The sequence below is a fragment of the Camponotus floridanus genome, unplaced genomic scaffold, assembly GCF_003227725.1.
Source record: "Camponotus floridanus strain SB8 unplaced genomic scaffold, Cflo_v7.5 scaffold30, whole genome shotgun sequence".
In the NCBI taxonomy this organism is placed as follows: Eukaryota; Metazoa; Arthropoda; class Insecta; order Hymenoptera; family Formicidae; genus Camponotus; species Camponotus floridanus.
In genome coordinates this window covers 837,323-854,730 of record NW_020229437.1, presented here as the reverse complement: position 1 = coordinate 854,730, position 17,408 = coordinate 837,323, and the positions used below count along the sequence as shown (strand labels likewise).

The 17,408-nt window shown below is 26.4% G+C and overlaps 5 protein-coding genes across 6 annotated transcripts; 1 reads left to right on the top strand and 4 right to left on the bottom strand.

Moving 5' to 3' along the window:
• Positions 1–3,738: 3,738 nt before the first annotated feature.
• On the bottom strand, positions 3,739–5,401 carry LOC112638455 (28S ribosomal protein S5, mitochondrial-like). 2 transcript variants are annotated; one of them, XR_003123005.1, is made up of 4 exons: positions 5,058–5,202; positions 4,690–4,909; positions 4,439–4,614; positions 3,739–3,750 (listed from the first exon to the last, which is right to left on the bottom strand). XR_003123005.1 is itself a non-coding variant. In XM_025410248.1 (3 exons), the coding sequence occupies exons 1-3, from the start codon at positions 5,284–5,286 to the stop codon at positions 4,737–4,739; spliced, it is 372 nt and encodes a 123-aa protein (XP_025266033.1). In that variant the 5' UTR covers positions 5,287–5,401; the 3' UTR covers positions 4,720–4,736. The 2 variants fall into 2 exon arrangements, 1 of the variants encoding a protein (XP_025266033.1); XM_025410248.1 differs by lacking the exons at positions 3,739–3,750; positions 4,439–4,614 and adding an exon at positions 5,210–5,401 and having other exon boundaries at positions 4,720–4,909; positions 5,058–5,179.
• A 1,707-nt stretch (positions 5,402–7,108) lies between these two features.
• On the top strand, positions 7,109–8,055 carry LOC105254675 (ejaculatory bulb-specific protein 3). Its single transcript, XM_011263500.3, has 2 exons — positions 7,109–7,597; positions 7,865–8,055. Exons 1-2 carry the CDS (start codon positions 7,390–7,392, stop codon positions 8,023–8,025), a joined length of 369 nt encoding a protein of 122 aa, XP_011261802.1. The 5' UTR covers positions 7,109–7,389; the 3' UTR covers positions 8,026–8,055.
• A 194-nt stretch (positions 8,056–8,249) lies between these two features.
• On the bottom strand, positions 8,250–9,760 carry LOC105254676 (ejaculatory bulb-specific protein 3). Its single transcript, XM_011263501.2, has 3 exons — positions 9,367–9,760; positions 8,799–9,025; positions 8,250–8,510 (listed from the first exon to the last, which is right to left on the bottom strand). The coding sequence occupies exons 2-3, from the start codon at positions 8,989–8,991 to the stop codon at positions 8,323–8,325; spliced, it is 381 nt and encodes a 126-aa protein (XP_011261803.1). The 5' UTR covers positions 8,992–9,025; positions 9,367–9,760; the 3' UTR covers positions 8,250–8,322.
• A 1,142-nt stretch (positions 9,761–10,902) lies between these two features.
• On the bottom strand, positions 10,903–13,011 carry LOC105254677 (nudC domain-containing protein 1). The gene is made up of 4 exons (XM_011263502.2): positions 12,871–13,011; positions 11,793–12,774; positions 11,195–11,562; positions 10,903–11,102 (listed from the first exon to the last, which is right to left on the bottom strand). The coding sequence occupies exons 1-4, from the start codon at positions 12,983–12,985 to the stop codon at positions 10,903–10,905; spliced, it is 1,665 nt and encodes a 554-aa protein (XP_011261804.2). The 5' UTR covers positions 12,986–13,011.
• Positions 13,012–14,194: 1,183 nt separating this feature from the next.
• LOC105254678 (decaprenyl-diphosphate synthase subunit 2) lies at positions 14,195–17,275 on the bottom strand. Its single transcript, XM_011263503.2, has 7 exons — positions 17,013–17,275; positions 15,714–16,088; positions 15,522–15,647; positions 15,144–15,351; positions 14,722–14,988; positions 14,466–14,621; positions 14,195–14,370 (listed from the first exon to the last, which is right to left on the bottom strand). Exons 2-7 carry the CDS (start codon positions 16,040–16,042, stop codon positions 14,215–14,217), a joined length of 1,242 nt encoding a protein of 413 aa, XP_011261805.1. The 5' UTR covers positions 16,043–16,088; positions 17,013–17,275; the 3' UTR covers positions 14,195–14,214.
• Positions 17,276–17,408: the final 133 nt, after the last annotated feature.

Sequence of the window (17,408 nt, the reverse complement as noted above, 5' to 3'; positions counted from 1 at the left end):
AGCAATCGTTTAATTAATATGATATATATGCATGCAGTTTAGGAAAGTTTAAAACATCGGGCGAAATCGAATTTCATTCTACGCAATGTTAAAGAAATAATTATTATTCGTAAAGTTCGATAATCGGAGAATATTGCGAGAAAATTTGTAATTTTTGCCCCTTTCGCTTCAATTTTTATTTGCAATAATGAAAGATCGCGTTTCGATGAATTTATCGTCGCCACAATTGCATTTATTATAAGAGTTAATTATTTGTCATTTGTAATAGTCGAATTATTATATTTCGATCTAATCGCGATCGTACCTTTAGGAAAAGAATTCGATAATACGGAGCGGTCCGTATCGCTACTTTCTCCCGTTGGAATGTCGCCGTGCGAATGAGGGGAGGTCGTCGCGTATATAAACAATAGCGCGCTACGTCACAAGGCCAAATGACGTCACAAGGTCGAATGACGTGTTAGCTCACTGCTGAAATATTTAACGCGTACTGTGACGTATGTGAGAATTGTATTTATATACAAGTATATTTTTAAAGTCACACACACACACACACACACACACACACACACACACACACACGTACACTGAGAAAAAAAGTTGTTAACTCGACTAAACCGTTTAACTAAATTATTTTTTTTTTAATTGAAATATCGAAATATTTAAGTTAAATAAATGTTATGTTAGATTTATAATAGTTAAATATTCCAATTAAAAAGATAATAATTTAGTTAAATGGCTTAGTTAAGTTAACAACTTTTTTTCTCAGTGTACACAGTTTAATTATTTATTAAACCTCACGAGATGTATTAATCGTTTAATAATATAAGTGTATTTATATCCAAGTATATTTTTAAAGTCTCACACACACACGTACATTGAGAAAAAAAAGTTTTTGTTAACTCAACTAAACCGTTTAACTAAATTATTATTTTTTAAATTAAAATATTGAAATATTTAAGTTAAATAAATGTCATGTTAGATTTATAATAGTTAAATATTCCAGTTAAAAAGATAATAATTTAGTTAAATGGTTTAGTTAAGTTAACAACTTTTTTTCTTTTACAATTAGTCTTTTCTCTGCCTACTATTTGCTTGTTTTATTACGCTTTTAGAAAGTAAAGTTCTATAATGTAACTTTTAATTTTGTATTTCATATGAAATTATTATTTTAAACATAATAATTTTCTTTCTTTGCATTTCTATCATGAATAGACATTTCCAACCTTTACTAAAAAAACTAAAAATATCCCTCAATTTTTTCTCTCTTCGGACAATTTATTTACATTTATATATAATTCTCTTTATTCCTTTAAAAATGAACATCGAGAACAAGGTACACGAGTATTGTAAATGTCAAAAAATGATCGCGCGAATATTATAGTTGTGAATATATAAAAATAAATGCAATATACTATGAATTTTCTACGTTATATATTGAATCGAAATTGCACAAAAGAGAAAAAGAAGAACAAGCCTATGAATAGACATTTCCATTTTTTATTAAAAAAACAAAATTAAAAATATCTCTCAATTTTTTCTCTTCCTTCAGGCAAGTCTACATATATGACCAATATGATTAATTGATTCCATCTTTATATATTTATCATTATGTGCTATTAATTAAAGCCGTAAACAATATTTCAGAAATCAAAGTTGTGCGAACGTTGCGCGCAGGAATGGCCATGCGCAGAAACGAATGCGCAGTGGTTCGGCCGCCATGTTGGCGCGTGACTGCTACGTCATACGCGTCATTGCTACGTCATAGGCGTCCTACGTGACTCGGAGTCATACGCAGTTACACGGATCGTCGTACGTCCGCATTTTTCGCGTCTTTTAACCGTTTTTAAACGAATATCGCGAGTGAATGAGCGTCGAAAGTGTCCAAGGATGATCGCGCGACTTTTATAGTGTGTCGATGGAAACGCGCGACAGCGATTTTTGAAGATATCAGTGATGGCGTCATCGCGAAGATGGAACGAAGTTGCGTCGCGTTATTCGCGCTCTTGATGATGATTATCGGATGCGAGCGAGTATCGGGAGTGCCGAATAAAGTGTCGCGCGTTCGCGATGATATCGTGTGCATCAAGATTGGAATGGGACGTCCCGAGGCGAGCGAGTGGAGCGGCCTGTGGAACAGCCGGTGAACGGTGAGTAGATTTGATTTATCATATTTGCGTGACAATTCATGCTCATTCGACGCTTATACAGCATCGCGATGTCTCGAATTACGTTCGAACAAATCGGCGCCGCATCATAATTCGATGCGATGCCGTGCAATTCAAATAAAGTCGATCGCGTGAAGATGGTTCGGCTAGAAGATTTCAAATTTATTTTATATACGCGCAGTGCTGCACAGCCTATCTCGTAGGGCTGCCAACTGTTAAACGATAAATTTTTTCGATCTAACCTAACCTAATCTAACCTCTCAGTGTTTTAGATGTCAAATGTAAACACAAGTGTATGCTGCCTGGATTTTATCATGCTTTCAAAAATAATATTTAATAATTTTTATATTAATATTAAATATTTAATTATTTTTAATTATTTATTTATTTAATTATTTTATATTAATCGTATTAAATGTGCGACATACAGTTTTACACATTTTAATGAGAAGCATATAATATAATTGGTTAGGTTAGATTAAATTAAAACAAGCTGCTGTGATTCATTTAACGTAATAGCATTAATTTGACGAATGTGCAGCTATTGAAGTTAAATGATATTTGTGGACACATTTTTAAAGTAATCATGAGTGTCTTATCTCATCTTGATTATATGAAATTAAAATATAAAATATTTATGTATTCCACATTAACATTCATTACAAGTTATTCATTACAAGTACTATATTACTTTTCTTATATCTCAATCATATTTCATCGATGAAGCTTTTCATATATCGCAGACAATATGATACTGTGTGTGGAATTTTACACAGGTAATACATGGCACAAAAATAATTTGTTCTCAAGTATTGTGCGCATTTCTCAAAAATAAATCAAATTAAATTATTTTAAGTAGAATCCAAAAATCACTACATTGCCAGGATCGTATCTTATTATAACTGCGATATTATCACCTTTTAATATGTGTGCGCAGTATTACATACATAAAATATATAAATTTATTTGAAAACGTACAGAAATCTTTATCTTATTTATAATATTTATGATATAAAAGAAAATTGCAACTCTAATGAAACAGAGCGGTGGAATAATTGGTTGATACTTATGCTGGTCTACAATATTTATCCTTTTTTCATCATTAGATTTTTGGTGCTTTTTTTATTATACAGATGTTATCTGTAAATATAGTACTTGTAATGTTGCTTCTGTATCACTGTAAGCACACAAAAATGATAGCATTTGCAGGTAATTATGTTATACTTATATATCATAAGAAAGAGAAAATAAAATTAAAGTTGAATACTGAATGTACTCTAAAGTAAATCTCATCTAAATAAATAAATGCATAAATGTGCGCCCCACATTCCTCATGAAAAAAATACATAATATTAATTTTTATGTATTATTATTTTTAGATTTTTATTCTTTTAAATTCTCTAGATGCACTTTTCATTTCTCCTCTCTTTCTTTCCAACTACTAAATATAGATTTATCATTTTTAATATAGATCTGTTATTTTTAGTGTACATTATTGCAGTAAGTGGAATAAAGAGCAAATCTTTTGGCACATTTAAAATGTACAGGAAAGTTTTATCTGATGCGTTTTTTTCAATAGAAATATCTGAAAAAAATGCATACGTCTTTTTTAATCTTAGTCTTTCTAAATAAAAATTAGAATAATAAATTTGCAAAATAATTTGCTTTAATATATTTTTATTGCAAACATATGAAGCAAAGTGCTCAAGGTGCATCACTATGAAAACATCGATAGAATAAAAAATAGATCGCATACAAAAAAATTAAAATATTTACATTACATATTTGATATTTCTGCAAATATTTTCATTATTTTGAGATTGATTTGTTTCATGATATATTGCAATAATTAAAGTATGATTTCTGATATAATCTGCCATGAGACTGCAGAGAAAGCCAGCTTTAATTCTTTTGTTCAATATTTTTAATAATATAATAATTAAATTAAAGTTCTATGAAAATATGCTTGAAATACTAAATAAAAAAGATTGTTTCTTATGTACAACCTTATATCTTATAGTTTAAGTAAACAAAAAATTATTGTTAATAATATACATATATAAATTGATAATTAAATAAAACAATTAATTAATTAATCGACACAATCCACGTTTTTTTTTAGCTTTATGTCTAACATATATATATATATATATATATATATATATATATATATATATATATATGTATATATATTTTTATAAATAAAAAATGTTTCTTTCTAATATAAATTAAATAAAAAGTATAATATGCCTTTAAATACTTTATATACATACCTGTTGCAATAAACCAATAAAGAATGCTTTTACATTCCTCTTTGTACTTTGGCATGCATATCCTTTATCTCGCAACACGCTTTTATCGCATGATGACAAACAAGCCCATTATCCTTCATGAATTTTCTTTACAAATATTTTTATATTCTCAAACTGTGTAAATAAATCATGTAACACTGAAAAATACAAAGTGATATTAAAAGAGAAGAAATAAATTTTATATTATATAGTATTGACAATTATTATCTTACCAGTGTATTCCTTGTATGTAGGAATATACATTAGTCTTTGACCAGCCCTATTTAACCGTCTTTAGGGATGCTTTGGCTTTTGATAACGCAAATCCAGCTAATCCATTTCCATTTCCAGTTACTATAAATGAACTGATTCTAGTCTTACGTGCTAAATTACCGGTCATACAAGTTATCATTTTATTTTCCAAAATCCAGGTTTCAAAACTTTCAAATGTATCTGCAGAAAACAAAGATATTAATTATATAAGATTCTAATATTTAGAACTGAAACATCAAAAAAAAAATTGAAAATAGACATCGTATCACATGATTTTTGTATGTGTGTGATTTAATCATTATAATCCAATAATAGCATAAATATTAACCTTTTCCAATAAGATTTGATTCAATGCTTCTGCCATCCATTGTAACACTCGTCCAACCACATTCCAATGGCGATAATTTTATTTGCATTGGTCTGGTCTGACTTTGTGGTAATTCCATAAGTTTTTGCTTTTTTTCAAGATTTACAAGCAATTTTTGCTGTTGAATTAATTCTTTTCCTCTAAACACAGGAGTGTTTAGACCAGGAAATTGTATCGGAATTTTTCCCATGCCAATAATTTGCTCCTTATTTAGCTCTCTCTTTTCACTACTCTTCTTGCTCTACCTCTGCGTCTTCTTGCATTACTGATACTTGTCACACTCTTTCATAATTCATCTTCAGGTCCTATAGAACAAAAGCACAGTGAAATACAAATTATTTTCTACTGTAAATATAAACTATTATCAAAATGCGATATCCATAAAAGTTCTACTTACTATTCGCAAAAAATATAGAGTTCTCACATTATTTAATAAAGTGACTATTTTTAATAAATGTGAATGATTGACAAGCAATAAATTAAACAATATTAAACAATAATATACCTGAAAAAATTTCATAATTTTATTAGAGTTAAATTGATAAATTAATTTTAAATACACATTATATGTTAATTACATATAATGATTTAGAGACAATGATATATTTCATTTGCATTACCATTGTTTACAGATTGAACATTTTTTATCAAATTATTTACAACTCTAAATATGTAGCATACGACAAGCCATTTTTAAAATCTATAAAACAAACAACAAAGTTGTTCATAGTTTTCACTCTGTTTTGTCATAGTCTGCTTTTAGGCGATCTTAGGCCGGTATTCATAGTCCGATCTTATATTTGAGATCGTCTTAAGTTAGTATAAGTCCTTATTATTATAATTAAACGCAAAATGTATATATTATAAATTAAAAAAAACAAATATAAATATCCTATTCTAAAAAAGGCAAAAGTCGATTCTCGAATGTATCGGTTTATCTCAAAAATCTCGAAATGTATTGTTGGCTCTTTTTGTCGCTCTGATTGGTTTTTATGGTGTTGCATGTTTCGTGTTATTTGAGTGTTATTTATCATTTGACATCGCGAAGATTATATTGACAGTACAAAGAATTGGTAAATAAGAGAAAATAATTTCGAAAAGGTTAATTATGTTCATAAGTATATATGTCATTAAAAATATATAATGTAACAGAATAAATGGTGCGCGCGAAGCGCGCGCTTTGTTTTGTTCTAGTAATACAAATTTAAATACATATCTAAAATGTTATATATATATATATATATATATATATATATATATATATATATACAGGATGTATAAAAAGTATCGGGACGGTAAAATATCTCGAAAAGAGCATTTAGTAAACATTTCAGAAAAAAATGATTCGGATAAAAGTTGTAGGATTTCAAAAGATCTATTTACTGGCGCTATGATGGATGATGTCGCCAAGATCAGAGCAAGATCTTCAAAACTTTATATACAATACGAAAAATGCAAAAAAAGATAAGAATTTTGCGAGATATATTATTATTCTTGTGTGTTTAATGTGTTCGATATAATAAATATTTTAGTTTCTAAATTATTTGATAATTATTTTATATTTTGCAAAATGCATGTTGTTATGTATTTGTATATCTTTTTTTTCTTTTGAAATAATTTTACACAAAGAAAAAATATATCACACTAAAGAAGGAGAAAACATTTTATATAATTAATATATACTATAAATATATACAATGTACGAACAAAAATAATGCATTACATATAACAGAAATGTGCATAATACAATAATATTTTTTGTATAAAAATTTCTTACGAAATTTGCACTAAAAGTAAATTTCTAACGAAATAAAGTAATAGTAACATATATATATATATTTGTTTTATCCATTACGCCTATTATAATTTGTTGAGAGGAAGTACAAAATTTATTCAAAGTAAATGCTAATGTATTATTTTGAATCAGTTTAGTTAAAGAAAATGAAACATCCTAAAATTTAATTATCCTAAAATAACAAGAAACTTACATTTTAGAAAATTTCATTATTTTTGACGATGTCCCTGGCTGATTTAATGACTTGACAAACTAGATGTCCTTGTCGAAATAATTTATTCACGCGATATCTCTTTTTATTCTATTGGAGAAAAATTCCAGTTTGCCTTCTTTTTTACGACAAATAAGGACCGTCATTAAATGACCATGATATCTTCTTTGTTCAAAAACGATTTTTTTCATCGTTCTCGTCACGTATAAATAGCAATTGGAAATGTCCGAGCGTTCAGTTTTAGCCAAAGATTTGGAGAGTGAAACGTAAATTTAACTTTTTTTAAAATGACTAGATTAGCTAGTTGCACATTTGCTTGTCTCGTCGCGACATTGGCGGTGCTAATTGCGCATGCAGAAAATGAAAAATATTCGAGCAAATACGATCATATCGATGTTAACGAGGTGTTGGCTAATTCTCACTTGAGGAATCAATATGTCAGATGTTTAATAAATATTTCTCCTTGTACTATGGGATCTGCACGCTTCTTAAAAGGTAATCTTCACTTTTTTTAAATTTATTATAAACTACTAAGAACAGTGTTTTGTAATGTAATTGATATTAACTTTTTATTTATGAAAACTAATTTTATATATTACTAATATATATATATATTTCACTTATACATCATATCAAGATTTATAATTTATATATGAAATATTTTCAAAGATATAAATAAGCTTGTTATATCACGTTTTATACTTTTAAATTGTTTACATTACAATATTTGTCATTTATTATTTTAATTATGTCTTTTTTTAGATATATTTGCGGAAGCATTTATTACAAAGTGTAAAAAATGTACGGATAAGCAAATATACATTTTCAATGTGATTACCGATTGGTTTACGAAAAATGAACCTGAAACTTGGAATCATATAGTGCGAACAACAATCGAGGAAGCACAAAGGAAAAATGCATAATTGATTATAATTATTAATTATAGTTGTCGGATTAAGATGATAATCTGATTAAACCTGACTAAAATCTTTTGCTTAAAATCTTAAAGTAATTTATTTTTTGATAAGTTTCATAAAATTTTTTGTGAAAAACTGGACGAATTGCAATTTTATTAGATGGAGATACATACGAACAGAAGTAACAACATTACACAAATTTTTATTTTATTTGCATGCGTTTTATATACAAATAAATGATATTGATTGACCGATAGAGAAACTAAATTATTCATATGTAATATATAAATGAAAACTAACAAATTATTCTACTTGTGCTAGAAATTGTTCGAAATTTGCAACATACTCTTTGTTTGGGTCATATTTTTCAAGAAATCTCGTCCAGAGCTCTGGTTTATATTTTTTCAAATGATTGCCTATTTTTCTTGCTCCTTGTCTTTGTTTTAAATTGCACTTTTCGCAAATTGTAGCTACTGCTTCTGGAAGTATACCTATATATACGAGAACATCAAACTTTATTTAAGTTTACCTCAATATATGTATATGAATAAATATGTTAAAATATCATTATTTTAATTATTTTATAATTTATAAAAGTTTGTATATATACATTTAGCGTTATATTTCAATAAATATAAATCATATAAATGAGCTGCTATTCTTTTTTTACTTATTTCTTTGTTTTCTCACTTAAATGCAATATTTCTCTTTGTGCTTAAGAAAAATATAGCTCTCTTATAAAACTGTTATAATAAAATATCGAAATAAAATGCACTTACGTTTAAGACTGCGTGCATCGGCCGTACAGGAACCTTTTTCGAGAATGCAATCCAAATATTGATTTAAAAGACGATCACTATTAAGAACTGCATCTATGTCTACATTGTCATATATATCCGTATAATTTTCCGTCCCTGAAACGAGTCCAAAGAACACGAAACTGGACAGCAATAATAGAAATGCGAGTTTCATCTTTTTTCTTATTCTTTCCTCGTAGCAATCTATACTATGTAAATTATAACAGAAAAAGAAAATTAATCCTTTTATAAAGCCTTTTAATTATTATAAAAAGGAATGAGAGTGATCCCTTTTTGATAAAAGGCGATAAAATAAAAATAAAATAAGATAATGAATATCGTAATTTCCATCAATTTTGAAATAATGATGAAACAATCAAAAATTTTTTTCATTTTTAACATAAATACTATATAACAGTTAACTAAATTAAACTAACAATTAACAATTAACAAAAAAATTTACAATAACAAGAATTTTTCAATATTTTATTCAAAGACATAAGTTTTTTTTAATATAAAAAAGAAGTATAATACAATCACGTATTCTCACCTAAGAAGATTTCTCTAAATTTTACGTACTTGATCAAAGTCCTCACGTAAAGGCACAAATTTCACAAGAATAAGATATGCTAAAATCAGCGTATATGAATGTGTTGGGCGAAAAAAAAGAGAGACACTCATCAAATGTTTATTGTGCTTGTTATTATTATTCTGAGTTTGTATCTTTAATGAGTAGCGTACGAACGTGAAATTTTACCTATACAACCTGTAAATATATAATATTTATGCAGAATTGTGCACAATCTGCAATAAAATGCGGAATCAATTTATTCATCATGTCACGTATAAAATCTTTTGAAACGTGATAATATGCGATTTAAATATTTTCAGAATCATTCGATACATACATTTACACTCTTTCTTCATGATTTTTACAATTTCAATTTTTATATGATATCTAAGATATATATATATATATATATATATATATATATATATATATATGTTTGTATTTGTGTGTGTGTGTGTGTGTGTAAACATCTATATATTTGTATATTTATTTTCATCTTGTGAGATTGTAATTTTAAATAAATACAGATAAAAAGAAGATCGGAATTTAAAATGGAATTGGATGGAATTTAAAATAATTAAAATTATAATATTTTTACATATATTTATATACAGGATGTTTCATAAGTGGTGAGCAAAATTTCAGGAATGGATTCCTCATGCCTAGAGAAGAAAAAAAAGTTAATCAACATAGGTCCGGAAATGATTAGCTTTTGAGTTATTAAGATTTTTGTAATACAAAATTTGGTCTCATTTCTCGTCTTAAAAATCCTTTTACAGACATCAACAATGTTTTTCAAGTTCGGCGGCCTGAAAAACATTGTTGATGCCTATAAAAGGACTTCTAAGACGAGACATGAGACAAAATTTTGTATTACAAAAATCTTAACTCAAAAACTAAGCACTTATAACACCACTTATGAAACACCCTGTATATCTTAGATGAAAGACACATAACTATAAAATTTACCCAGGTAGAACGTGAAACTCACTTAGGTGACTCACCTAGGTGATTTTTAAGTGATAAATAAAATCATAAAAAATGAATAAAATTATGAAAAAACCATAACGTTATAATGATGTCATTATGAGTTTCATGTTCTATCTGGGTAAATAAAAAAATAAATTTAGGATAAAATATTTAGAATTTTTTAAAAACAGATTCAATCATTTAGAATATGTTAAAATAAATAAATAGTTAAAATAAACATGAAATCCTAGTAAATTAGAATAATTAACATATATATATGCAAAAGAAATAATAATAATTTTAATTCTTCTACTTAATTACTATTTCATTCAAAATAAAATGAGCAAAATATGAAAATAAGCAAAGTATAAAATGTAAGAGATGCGAATAAAAAAGATGATGATAAGACTATATCATGCTATTACTACCCACCTATAGCTTATTTAAATACCCATATAATATACTTAATATATTATATTATTTAAAACTATACAATATTTTAAAAATATTTGGAATTATTTATTAATAATAAGTATCATCTAATTATCATAAATAAATCTGTAAACGATATAATTTATCTTTTGAAAGTACAAACAAATATTTTTTTGTAGCAACAGCACCCATAATTGGAGAAGTTTCACAATTTAGATCTATTATTCTTTGCTTGGCTGTCTTTGCTCCGTCATCAGGTTTCTCATACAAAAATACATGTCTGGTATGTTCTACTATAGCTATATACGAACCGTCTATGGAACAAAAATGTATATATTAATATTTTTAATTACAGATAAATATAAGATATATAATAAATTTAAAGATTTTAATTTTAATGTCTTACCAGCTGGAGACACACAAAATTTTTTATTAGTTTTACTTGCTTCGACATAGCCAAATCTGGGAAAATTGTGGGTATGTCTTATATCCCATTGAGTATCATCGCTCACATCATCTATTATCCAAACACAAGCATCGTGATCATGCCTTAGGCACACTGCTTGCCCATATTTTCTTTTGCATGTGAATAGCACATGATTATTGCTTCCCAATCTGGCTAAATGTGTCGTTGTTTGTATAGAAAAATTAATTCTTTGTAAGAAATTATCCTTTCCTTCTAGGTCACATTCTTCTAACTGCTCAGCATTAAATCCTACACAAGGTTGATCCCCTCCAGTATTACTATTCTGATCTGTACATAAGTGTGCTAGCCTATAAATGATGATATTACATATATAATATATATAATTATACTATATTTGTGGGTTGTATAGCATATATATAATATATTGTATAGCATATATATATTGTAATATTTGCTTCTATTATTTTGAAAAATTGAAATACAAGAGAATCATAAAAGTATTGTGCAGAATGTTAAATATACCATTAATATTACTAAAAAATGTATAATGCTAAAATATGTAAATTATAAAAAATACCTTGTATGAATTTCTGCAGCAAGAGCATCATTGGGTAAACATTCACCTCCTGTATCACCTTTGATTAATTCACTCCACATTAATCCACTTTCATATTTACTTAGATCAATTTGCAACGTATCTTCTTTAAATCTCCAAGTTGCCATATTCTCCTCTAATCTATGTTGGCATTCTCCTTGTATTAATATTTCATTTTCCATTAAAACAGACAATTCTAATGGCTTGACTTGTATTTTAGGCTGTTTATTGGTATGATATTTAGGTATTTTAATCCAAACAGTAAGCGAATCTTCATCTTGTGACCAGTAATATTTTGGAGTCTTTATTTGTAAATCAATATTTGACTGTTTTATTTCATCTTTAGATTCTTGTGTATCTTCTTTTACAAAATCAATATTATTTTGACAGATGGAATGTAAATAATTACCATTTTTTTCCACGTAGACATAATCTACAGTACCTTGTACCTTTAATAACTGTTTGTCTGTGTGATAAATATTCTTTATCTCATTTTCCACATATTGCAAGGTATAGGATAACAATGTGAGCTGTGTATATTTTTTTTCATCATTTTGTGCAATTGTACACATAGTTACAATAATCTTTAAATCTTTTTCTATATATTGCACATTCATAATAACTCCAGGTTCTATAGGACCCAGTGAAAAAACTTTCATATTCTGTTCTGTATTTCCTATTAATATCTCTAGTTTTTCACCGCCATCAGAAACTACTGAAATCTTATTTAAAGTAAATTCAATTGATGGATTGTACATTAGTTTTGACAAGTCTATGTCTGCAGTATGTAATTTATACATTTGATCCAAGGAATTCTCCTTATTTAAACGCCAAACAATCCAATCTTTATCAATAAACCAACACGACATGTCATACACATTTTTAAATAAATGATTATGAAATGCAAATAGTCTTGCTTCTAACCAGGATTCTTGATTATGATTTGGTTCTATTCTGTATACCTCTGAAAAATATTAATTTTTTTATTAAAGAAAAATATCGTATTTTTATGAAAAACTGTATCTACATACAGATTATAAAATACAAACTAGAAACTTACGATTTTTTAGTTTGATTTCAGAAATTATAGAAACAGCATCAGTAGAAAATTGATACTTTTCAAAAGATGAATTTATCAAAGTTCTATTAGGACGTAATTCAATTATTTCTGTCATAGTTGTCCTTGTGTGTTTTTATAAAAAAAATTTATATATCTATAATATATCTGATCTGCAATATCAAAAATGTGTCAAACAGATAAACTTTTCACAGGATAACCCAACCTTATAGCCGCGATTGTAGTACCATCTAGTATCAATCTGTTATAATAAAAATTCCTTTTTTTATTTTAGTAGTGATAATTTTGTTTATTCACCATAAAATTTTATAAATAAAAAAAATAATACAAGCAAATTAATAATATTAATATATGCATGATTTATATAAATTTATATATAAATGACATATATACATATATTCCAAAATATACATAATGCATGTATAAGCTAAAATTTTATTTAAATAAAACAGTAAATATAAAATTTAAAAAAAATTTTTTTTGTTTATGACTTGCTCATTTACATATTGCGAAAAAAGAAATTGTTACTCCAATTTATTTTAAGCAATAACTTATAAAATATTTACACTTTATATTGTGATATATTAACTGTAAAATATATAATAGATATATAATAATAATGAAATGTACATATGGAGATATATAAGAGAGAGTATATAAGGAAATATATATATATATATATATATATATATATATATATATATATGAGAAATATAAAAGGAAATGTAACATTAGAAAATTGCTCATGACATTAAAAAAGTTTCAAATTATTTTATTAATTTATCAAGATAAAAGCAAAAGATTTTTTGTTCCAATTTGATCAATCAAATGTTTTAAAACTTTTGTAGCATCAAACAGAGTGCATTTATAATTTAAAGATTTCTTATTTTAAATTACATTCTAAATAATACTATGTATATAAAAAGTAATTTAATATCAGTATTTTTACAATAGTAATATTAATCAATACACAAATGTATATATGTTTAAAAAATACTTGTAAAAGATATCAAAACAATCTTCATAACATTTTCTTATTAAGATATTTAATTTGCATATAAAAATATATCTATAATGTATTAGTATATTCATATATATTAGTATATTCATATATTAGTATATTCATATATACATATAAAAAATATATCTATAATATTCTAGTATATTTATATATATTAGTAAGATTTCAATAAAATATATATATTATAGTTTAATAAAATTTATCTCATAAAAAATTATCTTTATCTATATATCTTTAGCTTTTTTATATAAAATATATATTATGTTTAGTATATTTAAAAATAAGCAATAAAAATTTATTTTTAACTAAAAATCACCTATTGCAACAATAATATTAGATAAGGCTTTTCTTGCATCACTTTCTTTAAACACATTTAAAACTTCCATAGCTTTTTGCGAATGTTCCTTTATAAGTTCTTTAGTTAATCCAATACCTGGACCAGCTGCAACAATCTCAAGTACCTGTACACGATTATATCTCTCTCAATATTGATTCATTAAATATAAACTGGAAAACACAAATTAATTTGATTATACATAAATTATTATTATTTTACCTTTAAATAATCGATATTTTCAACTGATTCTAATCCTTTGTCAAGTTCAGTTAAAATTGATGGATCATGTTCAACATGAAACATAATTGGAGCAGCGCACAAATTATGCAAGATTTCTTTGTCTTTATTAATACATAAACCTAAGTCCAAGGAAGCCTGTACAAATGTTATTGTATTAAATTTTTAAATTAAAATTTGCTTATTATTAACAAAATGCAAATATATATTTAATGCATATTTTCTTAAATTATATTACCTGCCAAGCTAAAGCTAGATGCTTGCCAAACTTGTAACCTTCTGTTTGTATTTCTTTACTATGTCCAGCTAACTGCAATGTGGCTTCACAACTTTTTCCAAGCAATGATCCAGCACCATAAACATTTAGAAGTGTCCATTCTTTAAGTGCATAACCCGTACGATTTTCAGGTGGTATTGATGGTATAGGAAAATTTTGATTGTCTCTACATGCTACAAATTCTGCTTGACATAAATCTTTTACTGCAGATGATATTAAGAACACAAGCTGAAAAAAAGACATTAATCTTATTTTAGCTGTGTATGTACATCTTAAATTATAGAAAATATACTAAACTCTTTCTTTTCTCTTTTTTTTTCTTATAATGAATACACTTCAACAAAATTTATATATAAGCAAAAATAATAAATATGCATATTTACATCTTGATTTCTGAGAGATGCTAATTCAGCACAACTATTACTAAGTAAGTAATCACCACATAACAATGCTATTTTATTGCCAAAGGTCATATTGTTCAATTCTGAGGATTCCACAGACAAAGCTTCATTTGTATTTATATTTACCAATCCTCTATGTATCAAATTGCTAATGCGTATCATTTCTGTAACTTCAGCTAATGCCCTTTGACTAAAATTTGTTTATACATTATAGATTAATTTCTTCTTTTCCATGAAATAGTAATATACATTAATTAAATAATGGTAATATACATTATATGTATTCATAACCAGGAACATTGAAAAAAATTATACTTATATAATACTTATGAAATACTATGTAATATTAAATTAATATACCTATGTAATACCCCTGCAGCCTTATCTTCTTCTACTGGTTTTGCATTTAAATGACCAGCAGCTTTAGAGATTAATAATATAATGAGACCAAATACTTGTGTGTTACGTCCATTATAGATAATACTTCTGTTGTCAAAAAATATAGATCATAACTTTATGCTTACAATTAGAGAAATATTGTGTTATACTTACTTAGCTGTTTTTAACAAAGGATGATTGGAGCCAACCAACTTCCTTAAATGCAATGCAACATTTGCAATTTCATCGCTCAATAGCCACCTTAAACTTAAGAAAGACGTTGGATATCCAACAATTTTTTCTGCCTCCGACATAGTTTTATTCCAGTCTGTTTTCTGATTCACTACTACTTTGTTTTCAGCTTGATTAACATTATTAAAATAAAATTTGTTTTGTGTTGAAATACAAATTGTTCTTTGTGGTTGAAAAATCTTTGATTTCCACAAAAATGTAGTCACAGGAATGTTTTTCCAAATTTTGAATATAGTTGTATTTGCAGACATTTTCTCTATTTTATTTAAAAAATTATTACTTTCTTTAGTAGTAATCCTATAATAAAAATACATTATTTAGTCAATAATTCTTTTCAAAATTAGGATTCAATATTTTAACGAAATATTAATTAGGTTGTTCAAAAAGTTATTGCAGTTTCTTAGAACACAAACTAATTAAAAATCAACCATATCAAAAACACAATTATTAAAACAAGAACCAATATCAAACAAAATTATTATTATCAAAATGTAGAGCAAAGTTTGCACTTTAAAATGATATATAACATACATAAAGAAAAAACAATTTTGTGAAAAAAAAGGGATAAATCTTAAATAACAAAAACCATAATAACTTTATGGATAACAAAGTAATTAAATGATCAAATTTTTGTTAAAAATATATTAAAAGAGTAGAACAGAAAATAAACAGAATTTAATCAAAATCACAGTACAAATCAGAAGCTAAATACCTGAGAAACTATATGTGCTTATAGATTAATAAAACAAGTGTGTCCAAACTTTCTCTTTGGCCTAACTTTCGAAAAATTTCTCACATACAATCGAATCTCACATATACATTTGTAAGATTATTTTTTGTTTAAAATATACATTTAAACTTTTAAAAATCATTGTTCTCTCTGTCACAAAAAAAAACACTTTCAATATTTATGAAATTTTCTTAAATTGTTTACATTATTTATAAAGTATAAAATTACTCTGCTTTATTAGGGATGTCTTCCTTTAAATGGGGATGATTTCTCTTAAATTGTGTGTTTTATATTATCACAGCGAAATTTTAAAAAATATAAAATTTAAATAATATATATTTATGAACAAAAAAAAAAGATCGAGGTTATACGTGGACGTACTTGATGCGAAACCAGGTTAAATATCTTTTATTCACATCGTATAAAAGTTAAGACAGCAGAACATTATCATTAAATAAAATTGACAGATTTTTAATTTCATTAAGACTCACCAATTACTCTCGACGGGCGCCAATTAAATTAAATAATAAAAACAGGTGCACGTTATATATACACGTACGTCACTTGATTCATTCAAATCGAGCTCGAAAAAATAATTTTGACGTTGATATTTGATGCACTTGTGGAATACGTTGTACGCGTCAAAGTGTCCAGTTGACGTTACAAAAGCTTCGAATCATAAAAAGCAGGATCCTGTTTCAATTGGTCAATCAAACGCTTCGTAGCTTTGTAACGCCAAATGGAATATGCTAGATGAAAAGTATAAGAAATTTTTAATTAATTATTTATAATGTGTGTGTACATATATATATATATATGTCTGTGCGTAGGTGTGTACAGATATAGATGTATGTCGCAATTTCCGGAAATTACTGTACTTAAAATGA